The sequence below is a fragment of the Nelumbo nucifera genome, chromosome 4 (genome assembly GCF_055504915.1).
Source record: "Nelumbo nucifera cultivar China Antique chromosome 4, China Antique-T2T, whole genome shotgun sequence".
NCBI classification, from domain to species: Eukaryota; Viridiplantae; Streptophyta; class Magnoliopsida; order Proteales; family Nelumbonaceae; genus Nelumbo; species Nelumbo nucifera.
The window spans coordinates 80,398,261-80,419,298 of record NC_142652.1 but is presented as its reverse complement, the minus strand read 5'-3'; the positions used below and the strand labels follow the sequence as shown (position 1 = coordinate 80,419,298).

Sequence of the window (21,038 nt, the reverse complement as noted above, 5' to 3'; positions counted from 1 at the left end):
AAGAACAACAACCGACCTCAAGGATCCACCGCCTCCACGTCCTCGTCATCCTCCGGAGAGTCAGGCTCCTCCTCCTCCGCCAAGTTCATCGTCTCTGGATCCATACCCTTCATCGTTATACCCTCAAGGTTGAGCTCGGAGAACTTCTTCCGGACCAGCCAACGGCAGAGTTTGAATCCAGAACGGTAGGAGCTCGAGCCATACTCCACCTAGAGGTCGTGGTACTCCTGAGAGTCCTTGAAGTCCCACACCGCCTTAGCTCGCTCAGCCTCCACCATGGCGTCGAAGTTTCGAGTCCGATCCTGAAGCGTGGACTCCATGTCCCAGACCTGTTGGCGAAGAAGCTCCCTCTCTGCTACCACCCTCGAAGACTCCTCCCGGTAGCGAGTGCTCTCCTCAGATAGTCGGGCAATCTGTGCCTCCTGGTCCCGGACGAGCAGTTCTTGTGCCTCGCTCCCCTTTCGAGCCTGAAGGACTTCACCTCGGGCCCAGTCAAGCTCGCCTTGGAGCTTCTGCATGGTTGACCTTTGAGCAAGAGCGTCGCCGGAGTGAATGTTGTTTTAGAGGGCCATGGCGTGAATGGCGTTCACCTGCCGTCAAAAGGCCGAGGTCTAAAAAGGAAAAAGAAGGAGAAGGGAAAAGAAGAAAAAAAAGCAGCCACTTACCACCATGCAGTGGGCTGAGGCCAGCCTAGCGAGCTGCTTAGGCTCCATCCCTCCCCAGCTGGCGACCTCCTCGTGGGTGACCACCTTCCGACTCCTTCGCGAAGCCACGGTGAAGTCGGTGACGCTTTCCCACCCTTCAGTAGGGAACTGCGGGAAGGCGAAGGGGTGGGACTGCTTAGACGGAGGGTACTGCCCTTGCATCGGGACCTCGCATTCTTCTGCGCCACCCTCCGTGGCTACTCCCTCGAATGGGACCGGTGGGACCTCAGGTGGTGGTGGAACGAAGGCGGGATCAGCAGCCTCGAATTCAGCGCTCCTGGAAGTGGAAGCTCGATCAGGGCGCAACCTCTTCGCCATGCGCTTTTGGTTGCTCGACAGAAGGCGGTGCGCATCTACACCAGATATGTTGGCTGCCAAAAATCACAAGGCATTAGTCCAACTAAATAAAAGAAATCACAAGGCATTGCGCGACCTAAAAGGCAACCTACCGGGGCTCAGGCTGGCCTGCGCGAGCTTGTCCTCGGTCAAGTAGTCCAACCAATGGAAGTCAACCGCTACCCATGATTGCAGCGTTTCCCGAACTTTTGGATCCAAGTCAGCCCCCAAATCCTGGATGGCGGCCCTCCAATGGGTTGGGAAGGGCCACCCTTCGGGGTTGCGAACTACAAAATAATCCTGCTTCCAAGCCGGGATCCTGTTCGGCAGCTCGTGTAAGAGCTTGAAGTCAGGACAGGGAGAAAAGTAGTAGGAACGCCCTTCCAGAGGCGCTCCGGGGGAAGCATTTTGATAGAAAGAATGGTGGAGAAGATGTCGAGGTCAAGAGGAAGACAATACTCATAAAAGTGGTTCAAAACCTCCACTATCAAAGGGTGCAGAGGAAGACGAAGGCCAGCGATGAGCTGTTCTTGGAAGATCATGATCTCGTCGGGACTGTGTTCCCAAGGATAGTCAACAGATGGGAGACTGTAGATGAGATTTCTAGGGAGATTAAATTGAATAACCAAAGTCCTGAGTCTCTCCATCGACATGGAGGAAGGACCAAAGTTGTCCGGATTCCTACCCCGGGAGGTGGAAGCCATCTCGCCGGAGGCCTCCAGAGCTTGCCCCCAAGCTCCCCTTGAGCTCGAAGGAGCATCATCTTGGTTACCGCCCCGGGGAAAGACAATGTATGGATACCCATGAAAGAATGGTAGGATCCATCTAATGTACGCCACAAAGGTTGCGGAATGGGTGGGCGAATTTCAAAAATTTTCCTACCTTCTCCCAACTGGGAATCATATTCCCTAAATTTAGAAGGGGCGAAGGTAACTAAACTTTAACTGATCTCGCGCGATCTACACTCTCAGCTATCTTTGGATTCCTTACAGCTCTCTCAAGTGTTCTAACTTAAGCATCGAAGTATTCCCACCGGGCAAGTCCCCCGGGAATGCTTCACCTTCCTCTTCTCAGGTACCGTCCATCGCTAGCTAGGAATCAAACGTCCGCCAGCTAGGAGTGCCCGGATTGTGCAACATCAATATATATTATAAAAATATATCATATATATTTAAAAGATATAAACATATATTCATTTTCGAGGTTTTGAATTGAATTTGAACTCATCAAATATTTAATTGAACCAAGCTTGAACTCTAAGATATAGTTCAAATTAAACTCGAAATCAAACCTACTAGTATTTTAGTTGAACCAAGCCAAGACAAGTTCAAGTTCAGCTTAGCTTGGCTTAGTTGCACATAAATTGCATTCTAGTCTTCGAGTATATGCACCGAAGAATTGGGTTAGAGTCGAGGTAAATCCATACTAAACCCTACCTATAGGGGTGCAACTCGGGCGGGCCCAACCCGAGCTCGAACCGACCCAACCCAGAATTTTACACGGGTCGGGCTTGGATTTTTGTTTCTCGGGTTGGGCTCGGGCCCAAGAAGTTGGGTTTTTTTATTTTTTAGGCGGGGCTCGGGCCTAGCCCTTAAGTAGTCCGAGCACGGTCCAATTATATACATTTATACATATATATATATGTGTGTATATATGTACATGTTGCATATATATTTACATATATACATACATATTTGTATATATAACATTTGTATAGATATTTTCCATACATATTTACATACATATATAAATATATGTATATATATTTACATAAATACATTTATATATGTATAATTTTAGAGTGGGTTCATTTACCAACCCGAGCTCGGTCCGGGCCCAAACCCAACCCAAGTGCATCAAATTATAGGGTGGGCTGGGCTCGGGTTGGGAAAATTGGGCTTGACCTCGGGCTCGGGCCTTAAGCCCAAATTTTAGGGCCGGGTCTGGGTTGACCATAAACCCAGTCCAACCTGCCTGACTTGCACCCCTACCTACCTATTGTTGTTGTTAGGGATGTTCATGGTTCGAATAACCAAATTATAGGATCTTTTTTGAAACAAACTAGTCCCATTGGTTTTTCAAATTCCCCAAATTGAAATTGAACTAGTACCATCGGTTAACTGATTGATCAATTTTGGTTCTTGACTGGTTCGATTCTTTGTTTTTTTGGTTTTTATATTTATAGATATAAAAAATTATAAATTATTCCCAACGTATTTTATTCTCAATAGATAATAGAACCATAGTTAAGAATCTCCACCATCTTTTATGTTCTTTGTGTTTTCTTTACAACCAATCTACCTCTAATTTTGAGAGAATGAAAAAAGAAATGAAACACACCTGGGGAAAGGGAAGGAAGAGAATAAACTTACTTCTTAAGTCCCGTTCATTTACCTATATTGAGGTGGGAAAGTTGACCAACTTTCCCATGTTCTTTTGCAAATGCATGGGGGGCCCATGGGAAATACAGATTCCCTGGGTAAGTATTTTGGTCATTTACCTGGGAAAATCTTACCCACCTCAGAGGTGGGTAAGTTACTTTCCCATCATGGAGTGACTTTGTTCAATCGAAAATACCCCTGTTAACAAGCTTAGGGCAAATGTTGGCTTCTTCCCCAAACCTTTTGTTCAGGAAGAACATCCATTGCCAAAGAAAACCCCATACCTCTACAGTTTTCGGATCGCAAATCAGTCTACTAAATCAATCTTCTGTGATTCATGGAAGAAGCTTCTACTGAGTCCATTGGTAAGTCTTCCTATTCCCCTTATTTTTTTCCTTGCAAAGAACTATAAGCTAGGTTTTGATTCTTATTCAATTATTTGAGGGCTTGCTTGTCTGCAACTCTTGAATAGCCCTAGGGACTATTCAACATTTCAAAGAGTTGGACCTGTTGCATATTATATAAACCAGTGTTCTTTTGGTCTCAAACTCAACGAAAATGACAAGGAATTACGAAGTTTTCCATCTCCGACCCTGCATTGATTGACCTTTAATTTATATTAGCAATGGCGGGCTTGTGTATTTGATCAACATCAGTAATCAAAGTAACTATAGCTTTACACATTCCACCCATTTCCCAACTTTGTTCACTTTACACATTCTAACCACCACCCATTTCAATTCTTAGATTCCATACCTTTCTGAATTCATTTACATATAAAAAGCCTTTGCCCCTAGAGATTCATGAAACTTGGACAATGATGGTTTCAAATTCCATTCCCACCAAGTTATAAGAACAAATTAGTTGTTATTGTATTGCCAAACTTGTTGTAGAATTGCGAAACATGTTGAAATGTTAGATATGAAAACTACCAAATAATTTTCAGATTATATATCATATCTTTGTTGTTTGTTACTTGGTTGTTGAAACATGAAAACTGATTCATCATTTCCTCCAAAAAATTGGTTTGTGATTGATTGGTTCCTTTTTATATGGTATGGATATATCATAACCCATTACATAGGTTTATAAAACAAAACGTCCAAAAATTTTTCATTTGGAACAAAAGGGTAGTATTGGCAATAGTGTAAAAAATGGATTTCTTACCCAAAAAAGCGGGTGAGACAAAGAATATGGATAAATTAGATTGCTTCATTTACCTGGATAAATTTCAACAAAAAGAACATGGGTAAATAAACTTTATTGGATAAATTTTACTTAGGAAACACTTACTTAAATAAGTAAGATAATGGTAAATGAATGAAGCCTTAGGAGAGAAGAACGGAGATGGTGGAGTTTGAGGTTGGTGAATGTGAAACCAAAGTGTTGAACACCGAATTTGTGTCTTGTGGTCACCTTCAATTTGAGCCAAGGTTTTGAAAATTGGACCAGACTGGACGATTGGACCATTTGACCTGAGAATGGTCAGGACTCCGGGTTGGGTCTGTTTTTAGTCTGGACCGTTGTTTGTGAAAAACCATTGAAAATGTCAAAGAACTGCTAACCCGCGCGGTCGAACCGCAACACCATTCGACCCGGGCAGCAGTTCACGGGTTATGTTTTGGCAATTTAAATAAAAATAAAAAAATAAAAAAATTCCACTTGAGTCCCAATTCCCAAATCGAAGGGGCTAGGGGTTTTCGGTTTTTCCCATTTTCCCTCTTTTTCTTTTCTTTCTCTCATCTCACTCCCATCTGACCTCCGACGACTTACGGCGACCGGCGGTTTTACAGCGGCGACCTTATTTTCTCTCTCATTCTCTGTTTCCCACTTGAGCGGTTGAGCCCATTTGACCTCCGACCTCCGACGATCTATGGCGACCGGAGACCGGCGATTTTGCAGCGACGACCGACGAGTTCTTTAGTTGCAGCGATTTTAGCTCTGTTTTTTGGCTTTTTTTCACTTCCGCGGCGAGTCTTTAGTTGCAGCGGCGGTTTTAATCACCGGCGACCAGACCCAACAGAATATTTGACTGGCGGTTTCATTCTCCTCTCTCTGTGACACCACCATTACCAGCGGCGGTGAAGGTATAAATTTTTTGTTTATTTGATCAATTGCTAATTTGCTATTCATTAGCTCATTTTGTGAATCAAATCGTTGCTATATAATTTATTATTTTTTTTTCAAATCGTTGCTATATAATTTATTATTATTATTTTTTCAAATCCTTGCTAATTTGCTATGTTCGATTTATAATGTAAACCATATAAATCATGGTTTTAATTTTCTGGAATGGGAAATAGAGACATATAGTAAGCCGGCAAACTGGTCAAGACACTTTTTATAAGTTCTAGTTTTCCTCCTCTAGATAAATATTTTGATTTCCAAGATATTAGCTTCCTTTCCAGTTTTTCCAACACTGGATCCCAAATGCTTTTTGATATACATTTGGCTCTTAAGACCCAGATATATGGAGGGGAAGTGGCAAACCTTGCACCCCAGTTCCTCAGCTAACTCCTCTGTGTTAAACACCTCAAATGGGAAGCATCTCACCCTTGGCTAAGTTGATTTTCAAACCTGATACCACCTCAAACCAGTATAAGAAGAACAAACCAATTATGTAATACGTTTTCCTTTACAATTTATTTGTTACTCTACATCTTTGGCTGCAAATTTTGCATATAAATGTGTAATATATGATTGCAACATTCTAGGATCATCCGGTACTCATGGGTAATGAGAAAGGGGCAAAATTTGGGGGAAAAGAACGAAACCTATCATTAACTTCATATAACTCCACCTTAAAACTTGAGTTTGCTTGCAATTACAGTCTAGAAAATAGTTTCAGAAACATTCCTAAAGGCATATGACATGTAACCTCCCCATCAGCACATAATTGGCAGATAAAGACATATGAAGAGATACTTTTGTGTGTATGCTATTTCAAAATCATCTTGTGATTAAAGGGTTATGAAAGCAAACCTGAATATCTAGTTGATCTATCACAAATTGATGGTAGTCTAATAATAGTATCTATAATTTTGTCTTCCCTGCTGACAAACAGGAATTTATTATATTAAGGGGAAAAATGATAATAACAGGAAATGGGAGGATAGAAAGGAAAGATGCAGTAAACACTACATCAGGAATTCAGGGTAATGGCATCATGGTAAAAATTTAATTCTCAAAAGCCTCCATGCAACCATCTCATTGTCCAACACCTGGGCTAGGTAGAACAAGATGTTCATATACAAGATCAGATATGTTGATAATGTAAGACATAATCTAACATGATGTTTTAGGAATACAGACGTTGTATCACTCTACTCTTCTTCATGGAGAAGTAAATAAGATACAAAATTCAAGTGATGTTAAGGAATGCATTAAGAATAACAGTTACTGGATCTTGACAATTTTGCCTATATAATTAAAAAGGGGCTAGATTCAAATCTTCAAGAAGAAATTTCTCAGTTCTTTTTGCTGATAAAAAAAAAATCTTCAAAAGGAACCACCAACAAGGTTCTTTTTTGATAAACAATAGTCCATGGGCTTCATAATTCCTTCAAAAATCTAACTTAAAACAGAATTCTGCATAAGTATACAAGTCAACATTCAACAATAACCAAGTGCTGCATTTATATATCATCCCAAATTCCAAAAGTTTGGAAACAAGATATCACCAAAGCCAAATAGCCTCAACATGTACAAACTTAACCGATACACTTCATTCTGATTCTCCATTTTCCAGGGCACAGATCCCAAAACAGCATAAACCCTAATTCAAGAAAAAAAGTAAGATACCAACCTGAATTCACAAATCCTTGCCTTAAAAACCAATAACCCAAAAGACGAAAAAATGAAATAATTGCTATGCCTTCAAATTAGTATATAATATGAAACCTAATTACTCAGTAAATTAGTATATAATAAAACTCATAAAAAATAGCACATAATAAACCCGCATATTAGACTTCATGCATGGATTTATAGAAGCAGGATTTCATTGCATATATTTTTTGCAAATAAATATGCTATCAAGATGATAGCAAACAATTAAAGAATAAAATTCTTGTCTGGAGCATACCATATAGCAGTCATATTATGCCTTGAAATATTTACATTTATATATGAAATTAGATTTGTTAAGCAAGTCTAGATGGCAACAAGCAAACAACATTTCAGTTCCTGTGAACAAATGATGATTTGCTAGGAAATGATCATGTTCCAAGCCAAGATCTCTTTTCAGTTCCAACTTCCAAGCCAAGATCTCTTTTCATCTATCAATATGCAGGATTGGGCTGTCAATCCTATTCATGTTCCAGTCCCTATCAAAACACCCTTACATAGTGAGGTATTTCTTGACAGTGTGGCCGGCCAGAAATAAGAGGAAGAGAAGAGAAGAGAAGAAGAAGAGAGAAGGGAGAAGAGAAGAGAAGGGATTGGCAATGTAACAGTGCTGGCGACGCCAACTTTTATTATAATATATATAGGGCGGAAGAAATAACAGGGGAAAAGACACTTGTGCCCCTGCTATAAGTGAGTACAATAGCAGACATAACAGAAGTAAAAAAATAGAAATAAAAAACGCTTTAACTAGCCAAACAGACCCTAACACCAACAACTAAATTATTTCAACACTCCTCCTCAAGTTGGAGCATAGATGTCAATCATGCCCAACTTGTCACACAAATCTTTATGCCACACATGATGAAGACCTTTGGTGAAGATATCTGCAAGTTGTTCTTCTGAGTTGACATATGAAGTACAAACTTCTCCATTTACAAGTTTCTCTCTAATAAAATGCTTGTCCACTTCAATGTGTTTCGTCCTATCATGCAGGACTGGATTAGCAACAATATTGATGGCAACTTTATTGTCACATTAGAGTGACATAGGATTGCTCACTACAAAACCCAATTCACCTAACAGATTTCTTATCCACATGATTTCAGCAACCCCATGTGACATCGCTCTATACTCTGCTTCAGCACTAGATCTAGCCACCACACTTTGTTTTTTACTTCTCTATGTGACCAGGTTTCCTCCTACAAAGGCATAATACCCACTGGTAGACTTTCGGTCATTGACTGCTCCTGCCCAATCTGCATCAGTATATACTTCCACCTTTAAGTGACCATGTTTCTGGAACAACAAACCAGCTCCGGGAAACTTCTTGAGGTATCTCAGGATCCTCTCTGCAGCTTCAAAGTGAGTTGTTCTAGGATTGTGCATGAACTGACTAAGGACACCCACTGCATAAGCAATATCAGGCCTGGTCATAGACAAATACAAAAGTTTCCCTACGAGTCTCTGGAACTTCTTCACATCTTTCAAAAACTCTCCCTAACTGTCTCCCAGATGATGATTAGATTCAATTGGTGAGTCAATTGGTTTTACCCCAACTTGCCTGTATCTTCTAGTAGATCTAGTTCATATTTCCGTTGGGAAATAAAGATGCCCTTGTGAGAGCGGGCAATTTCAATTCCAAGGAAATAACGTAAGGGGCCTAGATCTTTCACCTCAAATTGAGTGGCTAAGAATTTTTTTAGTCTCTGTATTTCAGCCTCCCAATCTCCCGTGATCACTATGTCATCCACATACACAATAAGAGCTGCAATTTTCCCTTCACCTCTTTTCACAAATAGAGTGTGATCTGACTGGCATTGTTTGAACCCCATCTGTTGAACTGCTAAATGGAACTTACTAAACCAAGCCCGAGGTGATTGTTTCAACCCATATAAAGATTTTTTTAACCTGCACACTTTTTGTTCACTGCCTTTGGCACAGAATCCTAGAGGTTGGGTCATGTGCACTTCCTCTTCCAAGTCACCATTCAAGAAAGCATTTTTGATGTCCAATTGGTGAAGTTCCCAATCAAGATTTGCTGCCAATGAAAGAAGGATCCTGATAGAGTTCATCTTGGCTACTGGAGCAAAAGTCTCTGCATAGTCTACTCCATATACCTGTGTAAAACCTCTTGCTACCAGTCTAGCCTTGTACCTTTCAGCAGTTCCATCAGCCTTGTGTTTCATTGTGAACACCCACTTGCAACCCACTGGTTCCTTCCCTTCAGGAAGGTCCATCAACTCCCAAGTGCCATTTTTGTGTAAAGCATCAATTTCTTCCTGCATTGCATCTGTCCATTCAGGTTTAGACAAAGCTTCTGCCACATTCTTAGGAATAGGGACACTGTCCACAGAAGAGAGGAATGCATGGAATGAAGGTGAAGCATGATCATAGGACACAAAATTAGAGATAGGATGATTAGTGGTACAAGACCTAACACCCTTTCTCTTAGCAATAGGAATATCAAAATCATTGATGACAGGTGAATCAACATTTAAAGGAGCAGACATATCACTGGGAGCAAGTGTACCTGGTTGATGAGACGGATCTGCCTCTGGTGAATCCGATGATGTTGGTTGCATAGTGTCAGGTTCCATGGCTCTTGAACTCTGCTGGCTTTTATGGCGACGATGAAAAACTCGGAATGGAGGAGGATCGGGTAAAGGAGGTAGTTGAGTTTGAGTCGCCTGTTTCTCCTCAACCCTGCTCTCCCCCTGAGGAGAAACTGAGAAAAATGGTTGAGTCTCAAAGAAGTATACATCAATGGAGACATAGTACTTGCGAGAGGTAGGATCATAGCAGCGATTCCCCTTTTGATATAAAGGGTAACCAAGAAAAACACAGGGAATAGCCCGAGGATCATGCTTACCTCGAGTAGGGGATAGGTTATAGACAAAGCAGTGACACCCAAAAGCACGCATCGGAATGGTGGACAATGGAGCTGTAGGAAACAAAAGCTGATGTGGGGCCTTATACTCTAGTAACCGAGAGGGCATGCGGTTGATGATGTATGTAGCATACAAGACTGCATCCATCCAAAAACGTTTTGGCACATTCATATGAATTAATAAGCCACGAGCTACTTCGAGAAGATGACGGTTCTTTCGTTCAGCAACACCATTTTGTTGGGGTGTCTTGGCACAAGAGCTTCGCTGAAGTGACCCACTTGAAGCAAAAAACTCCGTGAGATCACTATGAGAGTATTCTTTCGCATTGTTCGACTGGAAGATATGGATTTCCGTTTGGAACTGAGTGAACACCATGCGTTGAAAGTCTTTCACAATTTTTGGCACTTCATCTCGAGATCGCATAGGGTAAACCCAGGTGTATCTAGAATAATCATCAATCAAGGTAATGAAGTACTTATATCCAGCCTGAGTGGGTAGAGTAACAGGGCCCCAAACATCAGAATAAACAATATGAAATGAAAATTCAGATCTTTTATTTCGCAAAGGTAAAGAACTTCTACAATGTTTACTCAATTGACATGTCTGACACTGTAACTGACTCACTAACAAGGACTCAAACAACTTTGGAAACATAACTTTTAATGATTCAAAAGAAAGATGACCTAGACGACTATGCCATAAATAGGCTTGACTCTCACTTGACAAACTCATGGACTCTATACCCACAAGACCAGCTTTATTCTCCAACACGTAGAGACCATCCACCATGCTCCCTCTACCAATCGTCTTCCCTGAGGCCAAATCTTGAAACACACATGAAGACGTAAAAAAAGTGACTGAACAGTTCAAGGAGTGAGTTATACTACTAATGGACAACAAATTAATAGGTAATTTTGGAACATGCAGTACATTAGGAAGGGTTAGGCCAAGTGGGAGAGGTATGGTACCTCGACCAGCTATGGTAGAAAAAGAACCATCAGCTACTCTCACCTTATCTCTCCCAGAGAGAAGGTTATATGTCTGAAATAAATTGGACTTACCGGTCATGTGGTTTGAGGCTCCAGAGTCAATAACCCAAGGAGAATCAATGGTATGAGATGACACATGGAAGGCAGTGGCAACATTACCTGATGTAGACGCAAAAGAGGTAGAGGGAGTAGGACCAGAATCTATCTTGCGGAGAGTCCTACCATACAATTCCAAATGTTCACGAAAGGAGTTGATAATTTCTTCCTTAGGGTCAAAACTGGGATGCCTCTCCTGAGTTACCAAAGGACTAGTCTCTGTCGACGCAATATTAGCTGAGTTGTACTTCTTCTGATTCTACTGGCTTGGTTTCTTGCCCTGATCAGGTGTTGACTTCTTACCCAAATCCTGTGCCCATTTAGGTTTTCCATGGAGATCCCAACATGTATCTCTCGTGTGTCGTGTCTTCTAGCAGTGAGTGCACCAAAGTTTACTCTTATCATCTGTTTTTTCTGAGAGTCACCTTTTTTAAAAACACCTCCGACATTTGTATCTGAATTTCCCCGGACAGCTAGGGCAACTGACTCCCCTTCTACACAATTCATCACACTTCTTCTACTCTCTTCTGACTGCACTAAGGCATACACCTCCTGAACTGATGGCAAGTCTTTACTACCCAAGATCTGCACCTTGATGGACTCATATGAAGGATTCAGCCCTAGGAGAAAGGCAAAGACCCGTTGTTGAGATACAAGTGACTTATACGCCTTTGTATCTTCATCACACTTCCAATTCACATTCTGATAGTGATCAAGTTCTTTCCATATCGATGTCAAATCAGAATAGTACATCAAGAGACTCCTCTCCCCTTGCTTGCAAGTAGATGATTCTGCTTGCAATTGATATATCTTGGCATAGTGTCTCTACTCTGAATAGGTGGACTTCGCTTGTCCCATATCTCACAAGCAGTTTCAGCCCACATAAAAGTCTTCCTTACCTGTGGCAGCATAGAAACCAAGAGCCAAGACATCACCATATTATTCTCTTGGTTCCACCTATCATATTCAACACTTCCGTACTTCGGTTCCTTCACTCTCCCATTGATGTATCCTATTTTCCCCCTAGTAGTGATATAGAGTTTTATTCCCCTAGACCACTCAAGGTAGTTCAGACCATCAAAGGGAATAACAGCCATGGGGAAACTCATATCCATTCCCCCACTCACTCCATTGTGGCTCCCTGAAATCTCTGAAGTAGTAGAATTCTCAGACGACATGGTCAAAACAGACAATCAGTCCCAAACATCGGATTTAGGACCCCTCCTTACTCCACAAAAAAAATGCTCCGCTCAGTCCACACCCACACACTTGGGTTTGAAAACAGTCCGAGCACAAACAGTACCAATTTCAGGACAAACAAAGGCAATATTCGGCAGATTTCAGACCTGTATGGTTTAACAGTCCCAACCTACCAGCCTTCCAGAATGTCCAAGAACATTAATCAGCAGGAGAGATCCTTAACACTTATAATCAAGCCAAATAATTGAGATAACAGGTCATCCTTGACCTACAGTCGCCTTAACACAGGAACAGGATCACACGATCCCAAAAAACAGAGGTATAAAGATCTGATAGCATTCAGCAGCCCAAATTCATTTGGTTTTTTCACTTGGTACACGACCAAGGAGGGTAAGGAAGAGAAAAAGGAAGGACTGTACCAGTTGTAGATCTGTTTTCCTCAGTCCAGATTCAGATCTCTGTTCCGCCCAGATTCAACAAGTTGGAAGAGTGAAGTCTGTTTGATCTGTTCGATCAGTGAAGTTTGTTTGATCTGTTCTCTCAGTCAGTATTCCTGCTCTGATACCATCTTGACAGTGTGGCCGGCCAGAAATAAGAGGAAGAGAAGAGAAGAGAAGAAGAAGAGAGAAGGGAGAAGAGAAGAGAAGAAGAAGAGAGAAGGGAGAAGAGAAGAGAAGAAGAAGAGAGAAGGGAGAAGAGAAGAGAAGGGATTGGCAATGTAACAGTGCTGGCAGCGCCAGCTTTTATTATAATATATATAGGGCGGCAGAAATAACAGGGGAAAAGACCCTTGTGCCCCTGCTATAAGTGAGTACAATAACAGACATAACAGAAGTAAAAAAATAGAAATAAAAAACGCTTTAACTAGCCAAACAGATCCTAACACCAACAACTAAATTATTTCAACAGTATTGTTGGGTCAGAACTGGTTTCCAGGTGAGCATCAGGCTTGGTGTGGCTGGTCTGGTACTGTGGTGTGGGTGTTTCTAGTGGTGCAGCTAGCTTGGAAAATGGAAGCAATACAGATGTGAACTTGTTCAGTGTTCTGTCACAATGTAACAAGTTAAAGTCTCTTTCTCATTATGATCCAGTGAATGCGAGTGAGTAGTATATTCCATCAAGGAATTTTGTGGGTGGAGGAATTCCTGGAAATAGTATGTCATGGGTGAATATGCAACATCAGAGTTCAGGCCTAAATGATGCACTTGGAAAGCCATTTTTGAGGTCATGGAACCAATAGGGATAATCTTGTTAGACATTTAAATGGGGTTGGCAATGTATGCTGACGAGCTTGTTGAATATGGAGATAGCTCAGATGCAGGATGCCAAGGCATGTCATGTTGGAACTTACAAAATTTTACTAGCAAAGAGAGACAAGGCAGAGGTAGAGGTAGAGGTAGAGTGAGATATGGAAGCTGAAAAAGCAAAGATTGGAAAGCAAGGTTTTGCACATATCCATACAAAAGCCAGCTCAATCCCATGTACATATTTAGATGGCAAAAGTGGAGGAAGTTATGGTCTTACAGAAAGGGAAAAAATAAAGGAATCTCTTCTTTTATTGGTAAGCAATATATAGTTTCTTTTCCATTTTGGTTGGATATTTCATTTTTTTCAGGATAGGGGGTTGAATACATAGGATATCTTAGGGAGACTGGGTGATTGAACATATGAAACTTCATCGCAGCACCACCTTCATATCTCCCCTTGTTTTCTCCTTTATTCTTTTTTCCTTGAGTTGCATTTCAAATTTACACTTTGCAATTGCAAGCTAGGAATTGGGTATAGCCAAATTGTTGGTTGGTTTAAAGGTATAATGAACAACAGTGCAGATATTGATCCTTTTTGAGTCTGGAGGCTCATTTACATGCAGGGATGGTATCAAGGCTCATCTGTATTTTTCTGTATTTTTTTTTTCAAATTTCTGTATTTTTTTGTATTTGCTGCATTTTATTTTTAATATTTATATACTTTTAGTTTTCCATATGATGTTCTTTTTTCTGCATTTCCTTGTATTTGTTTAATTTTTATGGTACTTTTCATTATTTATACATTTTTTTTGTTTTTATTTTATTTATGACATCATGGGTCGAACCGTTTGATCTGGACGGTTGAACCAATGAACTGGAAAATGGTGGCTAGAATGGTTCCGTTTCTGGTTCAGTTTTCAAAACCTTGATTCGAGCAAAGAGTCTTTGCTCCTAGCTTGTAACATTGGTATTTGATAGAGTTGGAGAAGTTAGTGAACATATGGAGGAGGCTAAGAGAGAGATGTAAAAAGTTACTTTTAATGTTTTGATTGTTTAGGTAATAGGTATGACACTCTATTGAGTAGAAATAGGTATGACAACTTAGGTATGACAATCTATATAGTAGACAATCATCAGTGCTATGCCTTTTTTAAAAAAGGAGTCATCAATGCTATAGATACAAAGGGCATGAATCAAGGGAGGAAGGGCTTGAAACTAAATAGACCTATATATAATCAAATAACATATATAGTTATATGCTAACAATATTTAAGTGGTTGGTTTGATTAACCGTTAGTTTGTTCCTAGGTTTACCAAAAAAACTGGTCCTTTGGTTTTGCAAAATATCAAACCAAAACCGAACCGTTGATTTGGTTAATTGGAAATTTTCATTCAGTTTTGTCGGTTTGGTTCGGTTTTTCAGTTTTTGGTGATCACCCCTAGCTGTTGTACTTGTATGTTACATTTGTGGGAAATGTTCCTGATGTGAGGCTGGAAGCAATGGTGTCAATGTGTTAACACATGCTTTTTGCTTCAATTTCTATCACTAAACCCCCTCTTCTCAAGTTGGATCTAGTCCCAACTCCCAACATAGAGTCCCAACAACCGGTCCCAACAACCATTACAATCGTGCATTGGGAACATCTTCCACATTTGTCTCCTCTCTTTCCGCCTCCATCGCAATTTATTCTCCCATTGGTTATCGACAATTTTCCCTGTTCCCGTCAAGTACCTGGCTTCCTCCACCCCATCGGGTTAGGGATGGAGATTGCCTTGGTGGGGACAGGGGCAGGGTTGGAGATTGATGGTGATACCCGAATGGGGATGGGGACGAGGGATGGGGAGTGGATTCCCCACATGCCTCAACCCAATTATATATATTAAATATATACATATAATATTATTTATATCAAAATATATTTAAAATATTTTTTTATTTGAAATTATTTCTCTTATTTTAAGTAAATTTATTTTTAAAATAATTTTAATTTAAAAATTTTGGGGATTTGGGTCCCAATGAAGAACCTGTCTCTGTCGGGATCAGGGATGAAGTTGGGATATTCTCCCAACAAACACGTTCCAACACCCTACCAACTTGTTCTGACACCATACATCTCATTATGGAACTGGGGCCAAACATAAAAGTGGGACCTGCCATGCGTGAGATGTGCGGTGTCAGATGATGTTGGTAGGGTATTGGAACATATTCCGTTGGCAGGTGGTCTGGACTCAAGGGGACGGAGATCTGTTTCATAGTGGGGGTTGGGGATGGGGAATATGTTCCTGCCCCATTGCCTTTCCTTCACAAACCCAAACCACCACTTGCTCCTCTCTCTCTCTCTCTCTCTCTTTCTCCTCTACCTTCACCACCACCGCTGGTCGGCTGGTCCACAGAGTCTTTTTGTTGGTGTTGAAGCCAGGTGCCACTACCACTACTATTTCTTCTACCAGCCACCGTCTGCGGTTGCCACCATAGATCGGTCCATCATGAGTGTTACACTAACCATACCCAAGCAGGGCTCATTTAATCTGTTTCATATTTCTGTTTTCTTCGTCTTACCCTAGACTCTCTGAATATGGTTATTTTTTTTTATCAATAACTCTGAAAAATTTCATTAATTAAAATGCTTTAGGATACAACAAGAAGTTGCAAAGATATCAGCATAGAAGCTGACCCAGGACAGAATTACAAATGTGCCCAAAACATATCTGTTCTTTGAACCCCTTGCTTTGCTAAGCTATCAGCCAAACTGTTGGCCGATCTCCTAACACCTGAATTGATGTATTCAATATATAGTTGTGCATGTATGTGTATTATAGACTCTCTGAATATTGTAATTGATAATTTTGTATGCATGAGATTAAATAAGATGTTGTATATTCCCATTCCCTTGTGATTAATTTCCATTGTTGCTTCGGACTTTAAACTTGCAGGAGAACTGTTAGCTACTTGAGACAAAGCTGATGCTGCTTCAATGGCATCTTCTTCAATTAAACCAGGCATATTAGTTTCTTTACAGGACCTATACCCTTCCTCTCCATTCTTTAAGCAAGGGGCTTCCCTTCGAGTCACTGGGAAGTAAGTAACCATTGCCTAATGCCATATTTTATCATTTTGAAGATACCCATCGTTCAACTTCTGTATGCGTTTGTTTCTTTTTCTCCCCCTCTTATTTTTTCTTCTACAAGTATAGTCTTGATACAAAACTGACAAAGCAAGAGTAAGTAGTAAACCAAAAGAACAGGTTCTTAAAGACAAGGCATAAATTCTAATAGATACAGTTTCAGGGCTGAAGGGCTATAGGTAATTGTTGACATAATGCCTGTCAATCATGAGTTTGCTGTTCTGGGGTCTTATCCTATTTTTTTTGATAAGCAAGATTTCGTTAATCAAAAGAATGAGTCAGTAACAAGCTTCCCATGGAAAGGCACGAGCTGCGTCCCCTCCTAGCTACAAGAATAATTCAGAACATAGAGAACAGATTCAAACTACAGTTGGGCCCAGTACAATTGTTCCCTGTTTGTCCCTTGCTTTGCAAGACCATCAGCCATAGCATTTTCTGATCTCCCCACCATTGTATTCTCACAACCAAACTCCTTGTCAGCCAATTGAACTTTTTAATTTCATTCTTAAAGCACCATACTACAGAATCTGGGTTTTGTAGCCAGCCCACTACCACCTTGGAGTGCCCTTCTATTATCAGCTGTTCCACACCTGTATTGCTAGTTGTACACCCTGGATAGCAGCTAGGAGTTCTGCCCTAGTAGAGTTCCCAACTCCTAGGGGACCCAAATAAATGAGAACCGCATTACCACTCTCATTCGTCAGTACCCCTCCCACCCCTGAGGGGCCTGGATTACCAAGACTACTGCTGTCAAATTCAGCTTAAAAAATCTTTTAGAAGGGAGTTCCCAACCCATACTTAACCTAGCCTTTAGAGATGAACAGTTTGCCACTGCTAACCAATTCCTCCAAATATCCTTAAACGAGAATTGGTGGAATAAGTCCAGTGACTTTAGCCACAAGATCACCCTATTTAGAATGCACTCCTTCAGCTCTTCTAGGCTTCTCTCTTTCTCTTGGAAGGTTCTGGCATTTCTCTCCTTCCACACTGCCCCAAATCAGCACTTATCTTGCACACCTCCACATAATTCTTCCTCTTGTATGACACTAAGGGAAAAAAGAAGGATAAAAAATCAAACTTACTTCAGCTGGCCTAGGCAACCTGCACTCAAACAACGAGAAGAGCCACTCCCATAACTCTGCAGTAAAGGAACAAGATATTAGTGAATAGTGACAGTCCTCACCATGAGACCTGTCTTATCCTATTGAAGAACAAGTAAAATAATCAATGCTCCTAGGATGTGAATTGTTGTAACGACTAGCAAAATGGCTGAAAGCCACTACTGCAATTGGCATTATATTTAATGTTATTGGCAGAATGACAATGCCTAAAATGAGTTAAGGATCTGAACATGAATGAAGGCAAATAAGGAATAAGGATTTGTGTCGGAGAAATGTAGCATAAAGATGCTGGCAAATCTGGAAAGGAAGTTGATAAGACATAAGAGTGCCAAATAAGTGGTACAAGGCAAGAATGGAATAGTAACAGATACCCCAACCCAGGGCTTGTACTAGATTAGCAGCTAGCATCCAATATCATTGGGATCGTATGCACAAGGAATGATCAAGAAGTAGCACCATTAGATGCTGAAACTTGGGCAATCCACTTGGCTCTCGATTGGGCACATGCCTTAGGAGTTTCCACAAGACCATATCCTTTTTTTTTACAATGTTGATATTCTTAGCTGGTTGATAAGCATGGCCACTGCAGATTACTTGGCCAGAGCCACCCACCCCCCATGATGTATTTTTGAGCATCTTTTCAAATGAAAAATGAAACATTACCAAAAACAGGAACTCATTCTAAGAAATGATTCTTTGGAGCTAAAAAGTTTTGCTTCAAGAAGAATCACTTTCACTCAAAACTTATTCTTTGTTGTCCAGAAGAGAAGGAAGAAAGAGAGAAGAGAGAAAAGAGATTGAGAGTCCAAAAGAGCTGTTGGCAGAGCCAACTTTTTTATTATTTATACTAGGACGACACAACATAAAATAAAAGGTGTGGAAAATACCAAAGTACCCCTGCGGTACTAAACTTACAAAATAGCAGCCTTTTAACACTCCCCCTCAAGTTGGGACATAGATGTCAATCATGCCCAACTTGTCACATAAATCATAATGTCTCAAGTGATGTAACCCTTTTGTGAAGATGTCTGCAAGTTGGTCTTCAAAACTGACATAGGGAGTACACACTTCCCCTGTGACAACCTTTTCTCTGATGAAATGTTTGTCGACTTCGATATGTTTAGTTCTATCATGCAGCATAGGATTAGCAACGATGTTTATGGCTGCTTTGTTATCACAATATAGAGTCATAAATCCATCAATTGTAAATCCCAACTCACTCAACATATTTTTTAGCCACATAATTTCAGCCACTCCATGAGACATTGCTCTATATTCAGCTTTAGCACTAGACCTAGTCACTACATTCTGCTTTTTGCTTCTCCAAGTAACTAGGTTCCCTCCCACAAAGGTACAGTAGCCATTGGTTGACTTCCTATCACTCAGGGATCCTGCTCAATCTGCATCGGTATACACTTCAACTTTCAAATGCCCATGCTTTTGAAACAATAAGCCTGCACCTGGAAACTTCTTAAGATATCTGAGAACTCTTTCAATTGCTTCAAGGTGGGTGGTCTTAGGGGCATGCATGAATTGGCATAAGAACACCCACTACATAAGCAATGTCTGGTTGGGTCATAGAAAGATACAACAATCTTCCCACAAGTCTCTGAAATTGTTTCACATCCTTGATTAATTCACCTTGATAGTCTCCTAATTTGTGATTAGGATCAATAGGAGAATCAGTAGGCTTCACTCCCAATTTGTCTGTATCTTGGAGTAGATCTAGGACATACTTTCTTTGGGAAATTAAGATACCCTTTTGTGAGCGGGCAACTTCAATCCCAAGGAAGTACTTTAAAGGACCTAGATCTTTCATTTTAAACTGGGTATTAAGAAATCTCTTTAACTCTTGAATTTCATCTTTCCAATCACCAGTGATAACTATATCATCAACATATATTATCAGGGCTGCAATTTTTCCTTCCCCTCTTTTCACAAATAATGTGTGATCAGATTGACACTACTTGTATCCTCTTTGTTGAACAGTTACATGGAACCTGCTGAACCAAGCTCTCGGTGATTGTTCTAGGCCATATAATGATTTTTTTTAACCTATACACTTTTTGTTCATTTCCTTGAGCTCAGAAACCAGGGGGTTGTACCATGTACACTTCTTCTTCAAGGTCACCATTTAGAAAGGCATTCTTAATATCTAGTTGATGAAGGTCTCAATCAAGATTAACAACTAAAGAGAAAAGGACTAATGGAGTTTATCTTAGCAATAGGTGCAAAAGTTTCTACATAATCTACTCCATACACTTGTATAAACCCTTTTTCCACAAAACGGGCTTTATACTGCTCCACTGTGCCATCAGCCCTATGTTTTACTGTGAAGACCCATTTACATTCAACTGGTTCCTTCCCTTCAAGAAGATCTACCAATTCCCATGTGCCATTTTTATGCAAAGCATTAATCTCCTTTCATAGCATCTGTTCATTCAGGCACCAACAAAACTTTTGCCACATTCTTAGGAATGAGAACACTGTCAATAGAAGAAAAGAAGGCCCGAAAGGAAGGTGAAATGTTCTTGTTAAAGTGAGCCGAATAGGGGTAGTTTAGTCATCTCATGTTTGTTAAGTACCTTGCTTATGTGGCAGTTTTATTAGAGATACTCTGCCCACACTTAAGTAAGGGCAGTTTAGTCTTTGTAAAGGTTATTAGAACTTAATAACCACTAGGGGGTCGAATGAACAGTGTACGAATCAGTTTTGACTAAACCCTCCTGTTCTCTCTCTTTTCTTCTTCTTCATCTTCTTCCTTCTCTCCTGGTTCGGGTTATTGTAGCTGCATTCGAAACATGGTATCAGAGCGAGGTTCCTGACCTACTTCAGTTTGTAAAGCATCTCAGCTGTGTTCGTGACACCTTCTTCGTTTCTGGTTAGTTAATGGAGAGAACTGGTTCGCCCTAGGTCTGAGACATCATAGCTCGTTTCTCTCTGCTGCACACAATCTTCTTCATCAAGGAAAGTGATTTCAGCAGTGAATGGATGGTTGATACTTTAAAGGAAGGTTGGTTATCTAGTCCTTTTGTGTTGCTGGTATTTCTGGGTAGAAACCCTCCAAGAATCAGTTAGTACTGATTAGAACCTAGAGAACTAGGT

General features: G+C 40.6%; 1 protein-coding gene across 4 annotated transcripts in view; it reads left to right on the top strand.

Moving 5' to 3' along the window:
- Positions 1-5,090: 5,090 nt before the first annotated feature.
- The window catches only part of LOC104589007 (CST complex subunit TEN1), a 58,015-nt gene continuing 42,067 nt past the window's right edge, over positions 5,091-21,038 (top strand). For 2 of the 4 annotated variants that reach the window (XM_088903875.1, XM_088903876.1), the window contains exon 1: positions 16,631-16,766. Coding sequence is in view for 2 of the 4 variants with exons in the window: in XM_010247168.3 (XP_010245470.1) it covers positions 16,663-16,766 (104 nt within the window). In the remaining 2 variants the exon portion in view is untranslated. Of the gene's footprint in view, positions 5,509-16,621; positions 16,767-21,038 lie in introns of those variants that run through there. The other 2 variants (XM_010247168.3, XM_010247169.3) reach the window with 2 other exon arrangements.